Below are 16,017 nucleotides of genomic sequence, written 5' to 3'. Positions count from 1 at the left end.
ATAAGAAAATATTCAAATTGTGGTAAACATAATTATTTTATTGTAATCTACTTACTAATATAGTTTGTAAAGCAAAGACATTTATTACAGAGACCTGTAGGTAAAATTTTGCACATATATTGGAATTGTGATAAACATAATTATTTTATTGTAATCTACTTACTAATATAGTTTGTAAAGCAAAGACATTTATTACAGAGGCCTGTAGGTAAAATTTTTCACATATATTGATTATAAGAAAATATTCAAATTGTGGTAAACATAATTATTTTATTGTAATCTACTTACTAATATAGTTTGTAAAGCAAAGATATTTATTACAGAGGCCTGTAGGTAAAATTTTGCACATCTATTGGAATTATAAAAAAATATTCAAATTGTGGTAAACATTTTGCTGTTTTCAGGTTTATATATTAGCTGATATTTTTAAAGTTTAGTCTATATTTTTTATTTTTTGGGCATTTATTGTTAATAATTTTGAAAATTATTTTTAAAATTAGGGCATTTATTGATAATTATTTTTAAAATTTTGCCATTTATTTTATCCTATTATTTTGATTTTACAATGTTATTTATATATTTTTTTTTAAGTGAGCTATATTATTTTATATAGATAAGAATAACAATGGAGAATATAAATTCTCATATACCTCCAATTAAATCTCACACGAAAAGGATCAAAAATAATATAAATACATCTATAATTATATCCAAACAAACTCCAACTAATCTCATTTCAAAAAGGTATTTTATTTTTTAGACAGTTAATACCTATTCTATAATACTATAATATTATAGGATAAATCTGATATGATTCTCGCTTGCTCTAGAAGATTTAAAAAAAAATTTCAAAACATTTTACCTAAGATTAATCCATTAGTGGAGCAACATACCTGTGGCCTTATGAATATATTATGCCAATTTTGTCAATCTTTAAATTTTTAGCTGAAAGACCTTCAGATGGTAGATTTACCCATTGTTGTCATAAAGGTAAAGTCAAAATTACTCAATCACCATATCCTGATTATTTAAAAAATCTCTTATCTAACTCCTTAGATCCCTTGTACAAAAATTTCATGCATCATATTAGATCTTATAATAGTGCGATCGCCTTCGCCAGTATGGGAGCACAAATTTCAGAATTATCAGGTAATGGACCTTATTGTTTTAAAGTTCATGGGCAAATTTATCATCGCACATCGCATTTATATCCCCAGACTGATATTCTGCCTAAATTTGCTCAGTTATATGTGTTGGATACATCTCAGGCCATTGCAGGACGTCTTCAGCACCCTGCCAATTCTGATTGTGACATAAATATCATGAGACATTTAGATCAGCTTATACGCCAAATTAATCCCTATGCTTTAAGTTTCAAAACCTTAGGGGAAGTTGAGAAAGCTGAGTTATCCCTTGCAGAACATTCAAATATATTACTGCCAAAGATTAATATGATATTTCGCGGAGATCGTTCTAGCGACCGTAGGCGGTATAATTTTTCTACAATTGATGACGTAGCAATGATTTTTAGCGGAGATCGTTCTAGCGACCGTAGGCGGTATAATTTTCCTACAATTGATGACGTAGCAATGATTTTTACAAATGATGATGGGGAACCTCCCTTTAAGAGAGATATAAAAGTGTATCCTAGATCCAATGGAAATAATTTAGTAATTCTTAACGTATTAAGCCCTAATTTAGACCTAATGGTTTACCCTGTACTATTTCCTCATGGAGATCCAGGTTGGCAGCCTAATATGATTGCTGAAGGCTTTGAAAATTCTGGGCGTTCAAAAATATCCATGCTACAATTTAAAATTGCCCGTTTAGCGGTTAGACAAAATATTTTTAACCCCCTTCTTAATTCCGGGAGGCTAACTCAACAATATATTGTAGATTCCTATCTACAAGTTGAAGCTAATAATCTTAATTTCATATAATCAGTCTAAATTACGCGTTGAGGAATATTCAGGACTAATGGATTATTTAGCCTCCGATTTTTCCAATAATATTAATATACCTATAGGACGGGCACGGGCAGTTATTCTACCATCTTCTTTTCAAGGTTCTCCTAGAAACATGCAAGAGCGTTATCACGACGCAATGTTTATCGTCTTAAAATATGGCAAACCCTATCTTTTTATAACTTTTACTTGCAACCCAACATGGCCCGAAATATCCGAAAATCTTTTTAACGGTCAAACGCCTGCCGATAGACCTGATATAGTTTCTAGAGTTTTTAAAATTAAATTAGCTGCTTTTTTATCTGATATCACTAAAAATAACATGTTCGGGAAAACATTGGCATATGTTTATACAATTGAATTTCAAAAAAGAGGATTACCTCATGCCCATTTGTTGTTCATTATAAGTTCAGAGCATAAAATTGATACCGCTGAGGCTATAGATAAATTTGTATGTGCCGAGATACCAGATAGAACTAACAATTCACAATTATTTAACATTGTTACGCGTTTTATGATTCATGGCCCATGTGGCATTCTTAATCCTCGATCACCTTGCATGGATAATGGCGTATGTACTAAAAATTTTCCTAAAGATTTTATAAATGATACAATAACAAATACTAATGGGTATCCTCTATATAAAAGAAGGGATGTAGGTTCTATATTAATATCCGGTAAACCTGTTGATAATCGTTTTGTTATTCCATACAATACCTACTTACTTTTAAAATACAATGCTCATATCAATGTTGAAATATGCACTTCTGTTAAATCAGTAAAATATATTTTTAAATACGCATATAAAGGTTATGATTGTGCAAATATCGATTTAAATTTAGAATCTCTCCCCCCTAAATATGATGAAATTAAAAGTCATTTAAACACTCGGTATGTTAGCTCATGTGAAGCGATGTGGCGGTTATTAGAGTATCCCATGCATGATCGTTCACATGCCATTATTCGATTAGCTCTCCATATGCCTTTTAAACAATCTGTCTATTTTCAACAGGGCGATGAAAGGGAGGCTTTCAAAAGAGCTAATTTACATAAAACTACACTTACTGCTTGGTTTCTCTTAAATCAATTTTATCCTTACGCCAGACAATATCTATACATTGATATTCCTTATCACTATGTTTTTGTCAATTATATCTGGCAAAAAAGAAAACGTGGCCATCAATCTATCATCTCCTGAATGTTTTCTACCGATATTAAATGTGGAGAACGGTTTTACCTACGCCTACTTCTTCTTCATGTTCCTGGAGCAACAAGCTTCGATTTTTTGAGAACTGTTGATGACATTTTGCTAGATACCTTTAAAGAGGCTGCTCAAAAGGCATTTATTTTCTGATGATAAAGAGTGGGAGCATTGTCTTGAGGAGACATCCTTATTTCAAATGCCTTTTCAATTTAGGCATACTTTTGCCTTTATATGCGTTTTCGGTCAACCTCAAAATCCTGCATTTCTTTGGGATAAATTCAAATCTTGCCTAATTGAGGATTTCTTGCGCACTAATTCTGAGTCACTTGCCATTAATTTAGCTTTACACGATATTTCTAATACCCTTAATGCTCACGGGCTACATTGCAACAATTTTAATCTCCCTATCCCTGAGCCTATTCTTCAACCAAAATTATATGATTCAGTAACGGAGACAGCTAAGGCTTTGGTAATGTTATCCAGTTTAAATCCTTTACAAAAATATGCTTTTGAGCTAATTATCCACGCAATAGAAGATATTTCATGTACCAATAGATATTTTTATCTTGATGGTCCAGGAGGATCAGGAAAAACTTATCTTTACAATACTTAATACATTATCTTAGAGGGCAAAATAAAATTGTATTACCATTTGCTACTACACATACTACTAATTGGTGGAAAAACAATTCATAGTGGTTTTAAACTTCCTATACCTATTTTAGACACATCGGTTTCACGTATGAGACCTTTATCTACACAAGCTAAGGAACTTAAACTTGCCCATTTAACAATTATAGATGATACAAGTATGATGACAAAACATGCTTTACGCTGTATAGATGCCTTACTTAGGGAAATTATGCAAATAAATACCCCCTTCGGTGGCAAAGTTATTTTATTAGGAGGAAATTTTTGGCAAACTTTACCAGTTATACCTAGGGCTTCTAAAACACATATTATCGAATCATGTATTAAATCTTCAAATTTATGGCATGTTTTCCACCAAATTCAATTGACCCATAATATGCGCTCTCTTTCTGAGGAGGAAAGTTATATTAAATGGCTTCTACAAATAGGTGAAGGGAAAACACCTCTATTACCTTCCCCCCTTCCTTCCGACTATATAGAAATTCCCCTATCTATGCTTGGAGATTCTCTAATATCATCCATATATGGTGATTCCCTTTTACTTAATAATATTGATTATTTATCTAGCCGCATAATTCTAACTACAAAAAACGATATTGCATTAACATTAAATAACACTATCATATCAAAACTTCCATCCTCTTTAAGACTTTACTATAGTTCTGATTCATTGGTTTCCGATCACACAGATGAATCTCTCAACTATCCACCTGAATTTCTACATTCCCTAACACCTTCTGGAATGCCACCTCACATACTATCCTTAAAAGTTGGTACAATTATTATTCTTCTTCGCAATATGAATCCCACAAAAGGTTTATGTAATGGCACCCGGTTAATAATCAAAAGTATGCATAATTATTTTTTGGACGCCGAAATAATTACAGGCACCAATAAAGGTTACAGGGTCTTAATTCCTCGCATTGATTTAACTCCGAGTGAATCACAATTATCTTTTATTTTAAAACGTCGCCAATTTCCAATTCTTCCTGCATTTGTTATCACAATAAATAAAAGCCAGGGCCAAACCTTTGATCATGTAGGATTATATTTTAATGAACCCGTATTTTCACACGGACAACTTTACGTTGCCTTAAGTCGTTGCTCTAAAAAAAATATAAAAATTATGATTGTTCCCACGCTTTTGCAAGGACATATGCTTTCAAATGAAAAAATATATACTAAAAATATTGTGTATACCTGTATTTTATAATACCATCCATATTACATACCTTCAGGTATAAGTAAACATACACATATATCTATATCTTATTTCCATGATATTTTATAAAAAAAATTCAAATAACGTTTGAAGATATTCCAAACTTTTATTACTTTTGTCATGGATCTAGGTATATTTTAAAATTGTTTTTCTTTTTATTATATTTTAGACATGCTCTTAATGAAAAAAAATATATATAAATATTGTATATACCTCTATTATATAATACCATCCATATTACCTACCTTCAGGTATAAGTATATATATACTGTATATCTATATCTTATTTCCATTAAGGATATTTAAAAGTAACATTTTTTCAAAAAAAACTCGAATATATTCCAAACATTTATTCCTTTTGCCATGGATCTAAAAGAGGTTATTGTTTTTATATTCCTATTATATTTTAGATTTAAACGAATCAGTGTGTTAAATAAGTCTCTCAGTCATAGCAAAAATAGTCAATATGTGCTTGGTCTATCATTTCATCATCCTCGACATGGAATAGGAAAAAGAACCCCCAAATAATCTTATTTTACAATGGTACTATTTAACTTTTATATATATGGATTTTGATATTCGATTGATTTGGGTTAAGGATTTATTGCGATGATATACCAGACTGATGCTTATTCTACATCCTCAGTTTTGGAAATATCTAATACTTACATTTTGGTAAAATTAATAATATTTTAATTTAACTTTTATAAATACAAATTTTGACATTCAAGGAAGAAAAATTCAAGACATTTTAATTTGGGCTAAGGATTTATTGCGATGATATACCAGACTGATGCTTATTCTACATCCTCAGTTTTGGAAATATCTAATACTTAAATTTTGGTAAAATTATTGATATTGTATATTTTTTATTATTTTCTTTTTTATATGGCTTCAAATGCGAGTGTGTTGAATGATAACTATCAAGTCTTAAGGTATAACATGTATTATACAATTTTTTTTTCACATCTTTGTCTCTTTGATATTTCTACCTTCTTTTTTTCATTCTTTTTTTCATCTCTTTGCTCCCCTAAAACCCATCTCCCACCTTCACGCGGTGGGGAGTGAACAGCAATGCTGACCAACGGGAGCTCTGGTACTCTTAGTTATTATATTCTTCATTTTGCCAATCAATTTATAATTTTCTACCTTTGATATATGAATCAGAAATATGATTCACAAATTTATTTACCTCTTTTTCTCCTAAATTTTAATATATTTATAAAATAGATTATACACAAACTAGCTAATTACCCCTCAACCCCGTCATTCTTGACGGGTTATTAGCTAGTAATATATAATCCTCAAAATAGGATAAATAAAAAGTAATGTGCATAAAAATTAGACAAATACAATTAACTAAAATATCAAGATTTGTAATTAATTTTCAAAATAAATAACATTAAGAAAATGGGATCCAGAATTGTTAATATAAATATTTTGGTCAAATTTTTTTATATTTTCATCATCATATTTAAATAGCAGATACATATGCCAGCAAAATGCTCCATACTTAACATACACCACTATCGGGGTATTGAGAAATGTGGCAACAATTCGCATTTAAATATCCATTGCCCATTCAGCATTCTTATTTGCCTTATCGATTATACACCATTGCTCATAATCTTCACACATATTTTGACCTTGAATATAATATTATATATTTTATCAATTTTTGCAGCATCAGCAAGATCATGTGTGAATAATCAAACCATAGGAGTCTTGTTTTCCTGTAATCTTCATACATCTTATTATTTTTCTTAAAACATGATTGGTTTTTAGAAATAGTAACATATTTAAATTTTTTTTAAAAAATAATGTTCATTAATATAAGATATAATCATTAAAATTTAAGGTAATGGAGGAATCAAAACCATATTTTATGAATATTAGTAAAAAAAATACAACCATAATTTATAAAATAAAATATGAACCCATCATGCAAATTTTTTTATCATTTTTAAATTACCAGTAAAAACAATTCCCATTTGGTTCAATTGTTTCCAACTGTGATGGAGCATTGCACCCTTCCTATTTTATGGAGGACTCTCTTCTCAGCTGACACTAAATTTAAGCGAGAAGCATGATATTTCCTCCAAATATTGGTAGTTGGATTATAAAAATGTTTAAATATATGTTGAAAATTTTAACGAGTGAATCATCTATGGTTAATCACGATTTATAAGAATTACAATTAACTGTAAATAATTACAAAATCTTACAATTTTTTTACTTTGAGTCTGAGTGTACAAAGTCTACTAGGTCCCTTGAAGATCCTTCAAAAGGCATAGAAATTTTTTTATCATCTAATTAAAAGGGTTTATAAATTTGTCTATCCAATTTACTTTGGTAGGAACTATTGGGTCAACAAAGTTTCGGGAATTAAGATCTTGTTCTTGATAGCCAACATCATATGTTGTAATTAAATTATTGTGTCTATGAAATTTTAACATTTTATTTATAAGATTTTCTTTAGAATTATATCTTTTCTATATAATTTAACAATAAAGTCAATGTACTTCTTTGTGAATCCAATACTAAATCCTAATGGTCTAACACTTTTATTTAATTTCTGGGGTAATTGAATTTCTTCACGATATTATTTATACATCCATTTTCCTGGCCAAAAAATATTGGGTAGGAAATCAACCTCGTTAATATATCAGTAACTTTTTATCGACTCGGAAAATGCATATAAATAAGAAAAAAAATATAATTTTTATTTCTTGCTAATAGGCCACTTGGCGTAAGTTTATCAACTCCCTTCAAGAACATGCATTATTCTAAGATTTTTTATTTCTAAAAATTTATGAGAATACTAGGGAAAAAGTTTAATTGTACAGGACAATCTGCATAAATTGAAACGAAAAATGTCTATTGGATCAAAAAGTAATGAAAAAAAAGTATCAAAAAATAAACTTACCTCCAAATGTTTGATTTTTGGAATATTAAAATAATCATATAATGAAATAATCATATAATGAAATAATCATATAATGAAATATTTGTTTTGATATATAAAATACTAATGTATTAAGAAAATTAAATTAAATTTTTTAAAATGTTTTCTGATACCTTGGTCATTAACAGGTTTAAAATGTATTTTTTAGATTAGTTTATATTTCCATGCTTAAATAATCAATGTTGCTGACGATAATTAATCCCCATGATATTAATTCTTGCATAATTTTATAAATTCATAAGTGTTGGCATATTATTTTCAAAAGGACATAGCAGGATTTCTCTAGCCGTTTACCTCTTAGTAATGCCTCTTAAACTATCGCAATGAGTTTTGCCATATGCATTTGCAAAAAATGTCATTCTGCCTTGCTCCCAAAATTTCTATCATGGTTTCTAGAAGTTTATAAAAAATTTGTTTTATTTTGAAATCTAATCAATTCTTTCTTTCAGGAATAGAAATAATTTTGTTTGAATAAATAAAAGGCACAAGTATTGTGGTATAGACAATCTGATACAACCACCAACTTATGTTATTATTTTTATTATATATTCATTTATTTTCATCAATTCAAAAAAAAATATAAATTTGAATAATCTTTTATTTTTGATTTTAGAAATAGTAGCCCAAAATGCAATTTTTAAACTTGAATAATTTTACTTAATTGAATGAAATAGAAACTAATAATCATAAAATTCTATCCCTTTCTGGCCCGACTTTTTATGCTGTGTGAACAATAAAAAAAAATATGTCTTAAAATTTGCTTAAACAAGACACAATCAATACATTTTTAACGATTTTTTATTAAATTAAGTATATATATAATTATTTTTTGGAATCTTTGAGTTATAAGTAAAAAAATATAGAAAATTTACAATTTATTTTGAATAAGAAATAAAACAGTTGCGATTTTTATTTAAACATTTAGATATTTTACAATTTATAAATTCAAATCAGGAATAATCATTTTTGCATTTCTTATAACTTACCTGAATAGATGGTGATGGGAAATGCCGTTATCAAATGTTATGCTTGATTGGATAAAATCTATTCAATTTCTCTTTTTTTCAATTCCAAGTATATCTACTTTCTTTTCTATCATTTTCCTTTCCAGACATCATCAATCCTTTATCTATTTGAGCTCTACTAATAAGGGGTATACGTTTACTATTTTTCTGTTTCATATGCCTCCTATAGAGAGACCACAAATTCACTACACATGAATCTAATAAATGGAAGAAAACTCGTATATGAAACGTTTCCATTTTATAATTTTGCAGTTTAATTAACACATCCTGGAATCCACAATGCCCATACAACCATTAATGTTGAACTATGACCGGAATTCGACATTGAGAAAGGATTTATCTAATACCGATCATATTTTCATTCGTGATTTATACCAATAATTGATATGATGATGACCGATCAACATTAAACGTAAATATTTATTCCCATTTATGAGTTTTGAACTAGTATATTGCTTAAATTCACATCGGCCTTTAAAGGGGAGTATCATTTTATCGATGGATAACCTCCACAATCGAATCTTTCTCAAGTCCATTTTTATTGCACTAATAGTCTTAGTTAGTGTTGTTAAATAGTCGAGTTCTCCCGACTTCGACTCCGAGTCTCAATTAGTCGACTCATTTTTACAACTCGAGTTCTGAACTTGAGTCGTGAACTCAAGTTGCGACTCGAGTTATGAATTTGAGTCGCGACTCGAGTTATGAATTTGAGTCGTGAACTCAACAGGTTAATTTAAATTTTATGAAACTCGATTACTTATATTAGTGTTGTTAATTGTTGGTTGTTTAATACCCAGACCTGGCACTTGGCTCTAAAATCGACTAAATCAGCTGTGGCCCCTGAGCACAGACACATATATTTTAATATTTCTTATTGAACTTATTAAAGTATATAAATAAATATATGGTTATTAGAGATATCAATCGATAGATAATTTAAAAAACTTATTGAATAGGCAACAAGCCAAGCGCTACCTCTCGATGGGTGAAGCTATTACTAGGGGGCGGGGGATTAATTTTATGTATCAAATAAGCCTAGTTCTACCTTAATATGGTGAATAAGAGTATAACCTGGTGGAGAGGGAAATATTTGATATAGTTACTCATATAACTGAACTGCTCATGAAAAACTTTGCTTTAATTATAATATTTTTAACAAAAAATATAAAAATGCAAATTTTATTTTAATGTTAAAATACTATAAAAACTAGGCCAATATCTTCAAGTATTTTTATTGTCATTATAAACGGATGGATAGTGTTGTTAAAAAGTCGAGTCCCTAGTCATTAGTCGACCAACTCAAGTAGTGAACTCAAGTCTATAAACTTAAGTCGACTAGAGGACGAATAGTTCTATGAACTAAGTTGACTAGAGGACGAATAGTTCTATGAATGATAGTTATTATTAATTAATAATGTTCTGTTTTTTTATTTTTTAGACTTTCAACTTGAGTCGTGATGTGAATATGAAATATATTTTAAGTCGACTAAAGGACGAATAGTTCTATGAACTTAAGTCGACTAAAGGACGAAGATTTTAAATTAGTTTGCACTAATTAATAAAACATTTGTTTTTTTATTTTTAACTTTAGACTTTCAATTTAAGTCGTTATACGAGTTTTATACTAAGTCGAATAGAAGACGAATAGTTGGGTCGTTTTTCGACTCAGACATCGGGCCGTTTTTTACGACTTCAACCCAAAGTTGTGGTCATTTTATTCGATCCGATCTAAAATATGGGTCGTTTTTTAAAGGACTATCTAAGGTTTGGGTTGCTTTTTTTCATCTGACCCAATATCCAGATCATTTTTTCGACCAAAAGGCTTTTAGGGTTGACTCCAATAAATTTAATAACATTTAATTATTAAAATTATGGGCGGGTAAGTTATTTAAAGCTTCTTTTAATAATAATATTCTGACTTACTATTATTAATGGAATGGCATTTGTCATCGTTATTTTTTTAAACAGTGATGATGTACCATAAAAAAATGACAATTGTCATAATCGTTATTTTTGAATTTTTTTAAAGCAAATGGGTAAAAATAGATATTGTAAACATGTTAAATTAAAATTTCAATAAAGAAGTACCATAGAAAGGTGACAATTGATTTTTAAAAAGTGCGAGTGATCGCTTAAAAAAATTTAAATGAGGCATTTTGATGAAATAAATAGTAAAGGTATTTCTGAAAATTTCTTGGAAAAACTTGACACAATTGGCAAATATAGTGAGCGTTAAATTCCGTAACGAATTGTGTTCATTTACCAGTATATTCAAAAATTTAATAGCAGAATTAAATGAAATGGACGACGATATCATATGTACAAGTGATAAATGAATATGGAATATTACAATATGATTTGATAATAAAATGTTTAATAGGCGTGTGTGAAATAATTAAAAGTTACAATATGCACAAAAGTGCATACACTAATTTATTATTGGCATAAGAATACATTTTAATTTTGTCATTTGCGGAGGTTAACGAACATTTAGTAAATTAAAAAATTATAAAAAATAGACTGAGCTAATATAGACCAAGAAAAATTAGAAGCATTTTTAATTATAAGTATTAGCGCAGGTTGAACTAGAAGATATTCTTGTTTAGCTCAAAGTTAATGAGAGATTTATTAACGTAAAAATTATATATTATCTTAATTCTTTTAAATCTTATTTATATATATTTACATTATGATCGGTGCCTGATTTCATAAGTGCAAATTTTATTTTCTGTGCAATATTGTATAATTGCAATAATTTTATCTGTAATTGATTTTATATATTGAGTATGTATTCTTTTATATTTAACTAAATCATTTGCACTTATTTTCAAAAATAAGAATAAAAATCTTTATGGAAAAAAAATATTATTAAAAATTTTTTTACAAATAAAAAAAAATTTCTTTAAAAAAAATAAATTATGTTAATGGTGAAAAAAACAAGAAAATTTTATTTTTTTATAACTTTTAAAATTGCTAAAATTTATTTTAAAAGAGATAGATTTATTTTGGGAGAAAGAAACAAGGATAGGGTTTGGTTATTTATTTTCTTAAATAATAATTTTAAAAAATATACAAAAAATTGGTGGTGCCAGCTAGGCGCTAAATTCATTCAAAATTAAAATAAGAAACATAATAATAATATATGTATTGTGATTTGATTTGTGACTAGTGTTGCGTAATCGGCTAATTTTAGCCGACTACAAAATGGCTTAGCCGAGATTTTAGGTGAAAAAATCGGCTAAGCCTAATTAGGTAAAGCCTAAAAATCGGCTAAACCTAAAAATCAGCTAAGCCTAAAAATCGGCTAAGCCTAAAAATTGGCTAAAATAAATTAGTCAAAATTCTGCATCGATTGACGAAAATAGTTAACTTGCAATTGATTTTAAAATAGAAAAAAAAGTTGTTTACCCAAATTTTAAACAAGATTGTCTGGTGAAAATTGGCAAAAAAATAATAATTTCTAACTTAGGATTAGATGTTATGATATAAATTTTGCATATTAATTTCTGACCCGATGAACGGATGTAATAAAATGCCAATTTGCTCCTGTTTTTGGGGAAGAATATATTATTACCATATGTTTTTTCTATGGCATATACTCAGGCAATTTTCTCTAAAATATATTTTTTATAAAATTCTTCAATTCTCCACTCGACATTTTCAAAATTTTTGTGTTAGAAAGAATAGAAGTTAGAACAGTATGTATAATTATTATAAATATATTTTAAATTACTTAATATATTTTATATCGTTATCTAGAATTGCAGTGCTCCACTCGACATTTTCAAAATTTTTGTGTTAGAAGAATAGAACTTTTAAAAGTGGATATTTAATCTCTAATTCTTAATAAAGTTAGTGGATGAATAATATTGATTAAATAATATTTTTCACTACTTACTTTTATACTAATCCATAAAGTATATGTCAAGCAAAAGATTATAAATATAATTGATATATTATTCAACCAGGCGCGTAACCAATGGGGGGGGGAAGGGGGAAATCCCCCCCATCGCAAATTTGACTGTTTTCTTAAATATCATTTTAAGCTAATAAAAATTTTACCCCCCCCCCCTCAATCAAAATTTTACAAATATTTGAATAACGATTTTCCAACATAAATCTTATTTTTTATAAATATATTTTATTAAAATTTCCTTTCCTTGTGAGTACATTAACATTATTCAAAAATATTAATAAAATGGAAAAATTTCATCAAAGAAATTTTAAAAATAACGATTACGACAATTGTCACTTTTCTATGGTACATCTTCACTAAATTTTTATTTAAACATGTTATTATTACTCATTTTAACATATTTTCGTCAACAAAAATCAAAAAACTTTAAAAATAATGATTATGACAATTGTCGCTTATCTAGAGTACATCTTCACCAAATTTTTATTTAAACATGTTATCAATACTTATTTTAAAATATTTTCGTAAAAAACTCTAAGAATAACGATTAAGACAATTGTCACTTTTCATTGGTACATCTTCACTAAATTTATATTTACACATGTTATTAATACTTATTTTAACATATTTTCGTCAAAAAAATTCAAAAAACTTTAAAAATAACGATTATGACAATTGTCACTTTTCATTGTCTTCACTAAATTTATATTTACACACGTTATTAATACTTATTTTAACATATTTTCGTCAAAAAAATTCAAAAATAACGATTATACAATGTCAATTTTCTATGGTACATCTTCACTAAATTTTATTTAAACATGTTATCAATACTTATTTTAACATATTTTCTTCAAAAAAATTCAAAAAACTTATAAAATAACGATTATAACAATTGTCACTTTTCTATGGTACATCTTCCCTAATTTTTATTTAAACATGTTTTTAATACTTTTTTTAACATATTTTCTTCAAAAAAATTAAAAAAACTTATAAAATAACGATTATGACAATTGTCAATTTTCTATGGTACATCTTCACTAAATTTTTATTTAAACATGTTATTAATACTTATTTTAACATATTGTCGTCAAAAAAATTCAAAAAACTTTAAAAATAACGATTATGACAATTGTCACTTTTCATTGGTACATCTTCACTAAATTTATATTTACACATGTTATTAATACTTATTTTAACATATTTTCTTCAAAAAAATTTATAAAAAAACGATTATGACAATTGTCACATTTAAATATTATCCTTTTAACTTTTGTACAATATTAAGAGAAAAATATCTGCTAGATTGCCAAATTAGGATTTAATTCGGGTTCAGGAATTTTAAACTCTATTTAACGGAAATTTTGTTAACATACTAAATCGAAGGAAATAAAGGATTCCTAATCTAAAAATTCTACAATTATATTTAAAAAAAAAGATTAAAGGAAAATAATACATTTAAATTAATTCAATTTATTAGTCACAAATAGTGTTGCGTAATCGGCTAAAAACTACGCCTAAGCCTAATAAGGCTAAGCCTAAAAATCGGCTAAGCCTAATTAGGTAAGATTAAAAATCGGCTAAGCCTAAAAATCGTCTAACTAAGCCTACATAAATCTGCTAAAATTAAATTAGTCAAAATTCTGCATCGATGCTTATAGTATTAATTATTATTTATTTATTTTAGTAAAATAATTTATTTTATTTATATTTAATGTAAATATTTTATTATTATCAACAAATAAACATGATATGATTTAATATTTTTTATTTATATTATTATATTTTGAAATGAAAATAAATTTTTTTTAATTGATGTTATTTTAATAAAAAAAATAATATGCTGCTATATTGTAAAAATGTAATATTCTTTTTTAATTTATTAGTGATTTTCACAATCTTCTTTGTAAATACATACATCTTTTATTGAGGAATTATATTGTAAATTTTATTAGATAAATAAACAATCTTTTAGGTGAAATCTTTTATAATTTTTTTTATCATTTTTTTAAAATTATCTATTTTTTATTAAATGAGGTGGATTTTATGAAACTTTTTTGATGATTTTATATGATCAAATGTTAAGATCTAAACAAGCCCATTAAGAGAAATACGATGGTCAAAAGTTTTATACGAGTAACCATATTTTTTTTACCCCCGCTCCCAAGTCAAACTTATATACACCATATTTAGGTAGAATTAGACTTATTTGATACCAATCCATCATATCAATATTTGGTGACGATAATAATCCTAACCTACGTAGTAATTGCCATAGAGAGGTGGCGCTTGGTTTGCTAATTATTCACTAGTTCTAATTAGCTATCGATTGTTGCCTCTAATAATCATATATTAATATACCTTAATAAGGTCAAGAAAAAACAACTTAAAATATATTGGTTGTGCTTGTGGTTTGTGCTCATCGCTAGTTTAGTCGATTTTTAGGCCACGGATCAAAGTTTTACACTAACAATAAATAACACTTATATAAGCAATTGAGTTTCATAAAATTTAATAAACTATTTATTGAGTTTACGACTCAAGTTCAAAACTCGAGTCGCGACTTGAGTTTACTAATATTTGTATATAATATGAGTAATTCAAATATTTATTAAAATATACCAATAATTAAAATTTATTATTCATGAATTTTTTTTCTATTATCATTCGAATAATTTATTATTCATATTCGTAAATTTGGAATCAAATATAATAATTTTATATGACTAGACCTTTGTTCCTTCTATGAACAAAATATTCAGGCTTGCATAATATTTTTATGGATGAAATATTGAGTTAACCGTTTTTAAAAATAGACTCAAAACGAGCCGCTTAACAACACTAGGATAGAAGATTATATACCCGCATCACTTACATTAAAGAGAAACTTTAAAAAGAGGGGTCTCGGTATTATTGTTTTCTTGTACATTAGATTTAAAAAAGGAAACTAAATTAGCCTACAGATGCTAGACACTAAATTAAGTTAAAAAGAATATAAATTAGATATAAACATAACATTAAAAGGTGAAGATCACCTTAATTGATGTATTTAAATAACATTAAATAGATG

At 27.4% G+C, this 16,017-nt stretch overlaps 3 protein-coding genes across 3 annotated transcripts; all 3 read left to right on the top strand.

The window, feature by feature from the left end:
* The first annotated feature begins 914 nt into the window (after positions 1-914).
* On the top strand, positions 915-1,940 carry LOC135926571 (uncharacterized). Its single transcript, XM_065462496.1, has one exon. The coding sequence runs from the start codon at positions 915-917 to the stop codon at positions 1,938-1,940; it is 1,026 nt and encodes a 341-aa protein (XP_065318568.1).
* Positions 1,941-1,977: 37 nt separating this feature from the next.
* LOC135926563 (uncharacterized) lies at positions 1,978-3,162 on the top strand. Its single transcript, XM_065462486.1, has one exon. It carries the CDS (start codon positions 1,978-1,980, stop codon positions 3,160-3,162), a length of 1,185 nt encoding a protein of 394 aa, XP_065318558.1.
* Positions 3,163-3,910: 748 nt separating this feature from the next.
* LOC135926554 (ATP-dependent DNA helicase PIF1-like) lies at positions 3,911-5,032 on the top strand. Its single transcript, XM_065462477.1, has one exon. The coding sequence runs from the start codon at positions 3,911-3,913 to the stop codon at positions 5,030-5,032; it is 1,122 nt and encodes a 373-aa protein (XP_065318549.1).
* Positions 5,033-16,017: the final 10,985 nt, after the last annotated feature.

Source organism: Gordionus sp. m RMFG-2023, chromosome 1 (genome assembly GCF_954871325.1).
Source record: "Gordionus sp. m RMFG-2023 chromosome 1, tfGorSpeb1-WG-v2, whole genome shotgun sequence".
In the NCBI taxonomy this organism is placed as follows: Eukaryota; Metazoa; Nematomorpha; class Gordioida; order Chordodea; family Parachordodidae; genus Gordionus; species Gordionus sp. m RMFG-2023.
The sequence above is the reverse complement of the archived record's forward strand: the minus strand, read 5'-3'. Positions and strand labels throughout refer to the sequence as shown.

What these genes read in the sequence shown, in the direction of transcription:
- LOC135926554 (XM_065462477.1), top strand. Translation starts at nt 3,911, where the DNA reads ATGAGACCTTTATCTACACAAGCTAAGGAACTTAAACTTGCCCATTTA.
- LOC135926571 (XM_065462496.1), top strand. Translation starts at nt 915, where the DNA reads ATGCCAATTTTGTCAATCTTTAAATTTTTAGCTGAAAGACCTTCAGAT.
- LOC135926563 (XM_065462486.1), top strand. Translation starts at nt 1,978, where the DNA reads ATGGATTATTTAGCCTCCGATTTTTCCAATAATATTAATATACCTATA.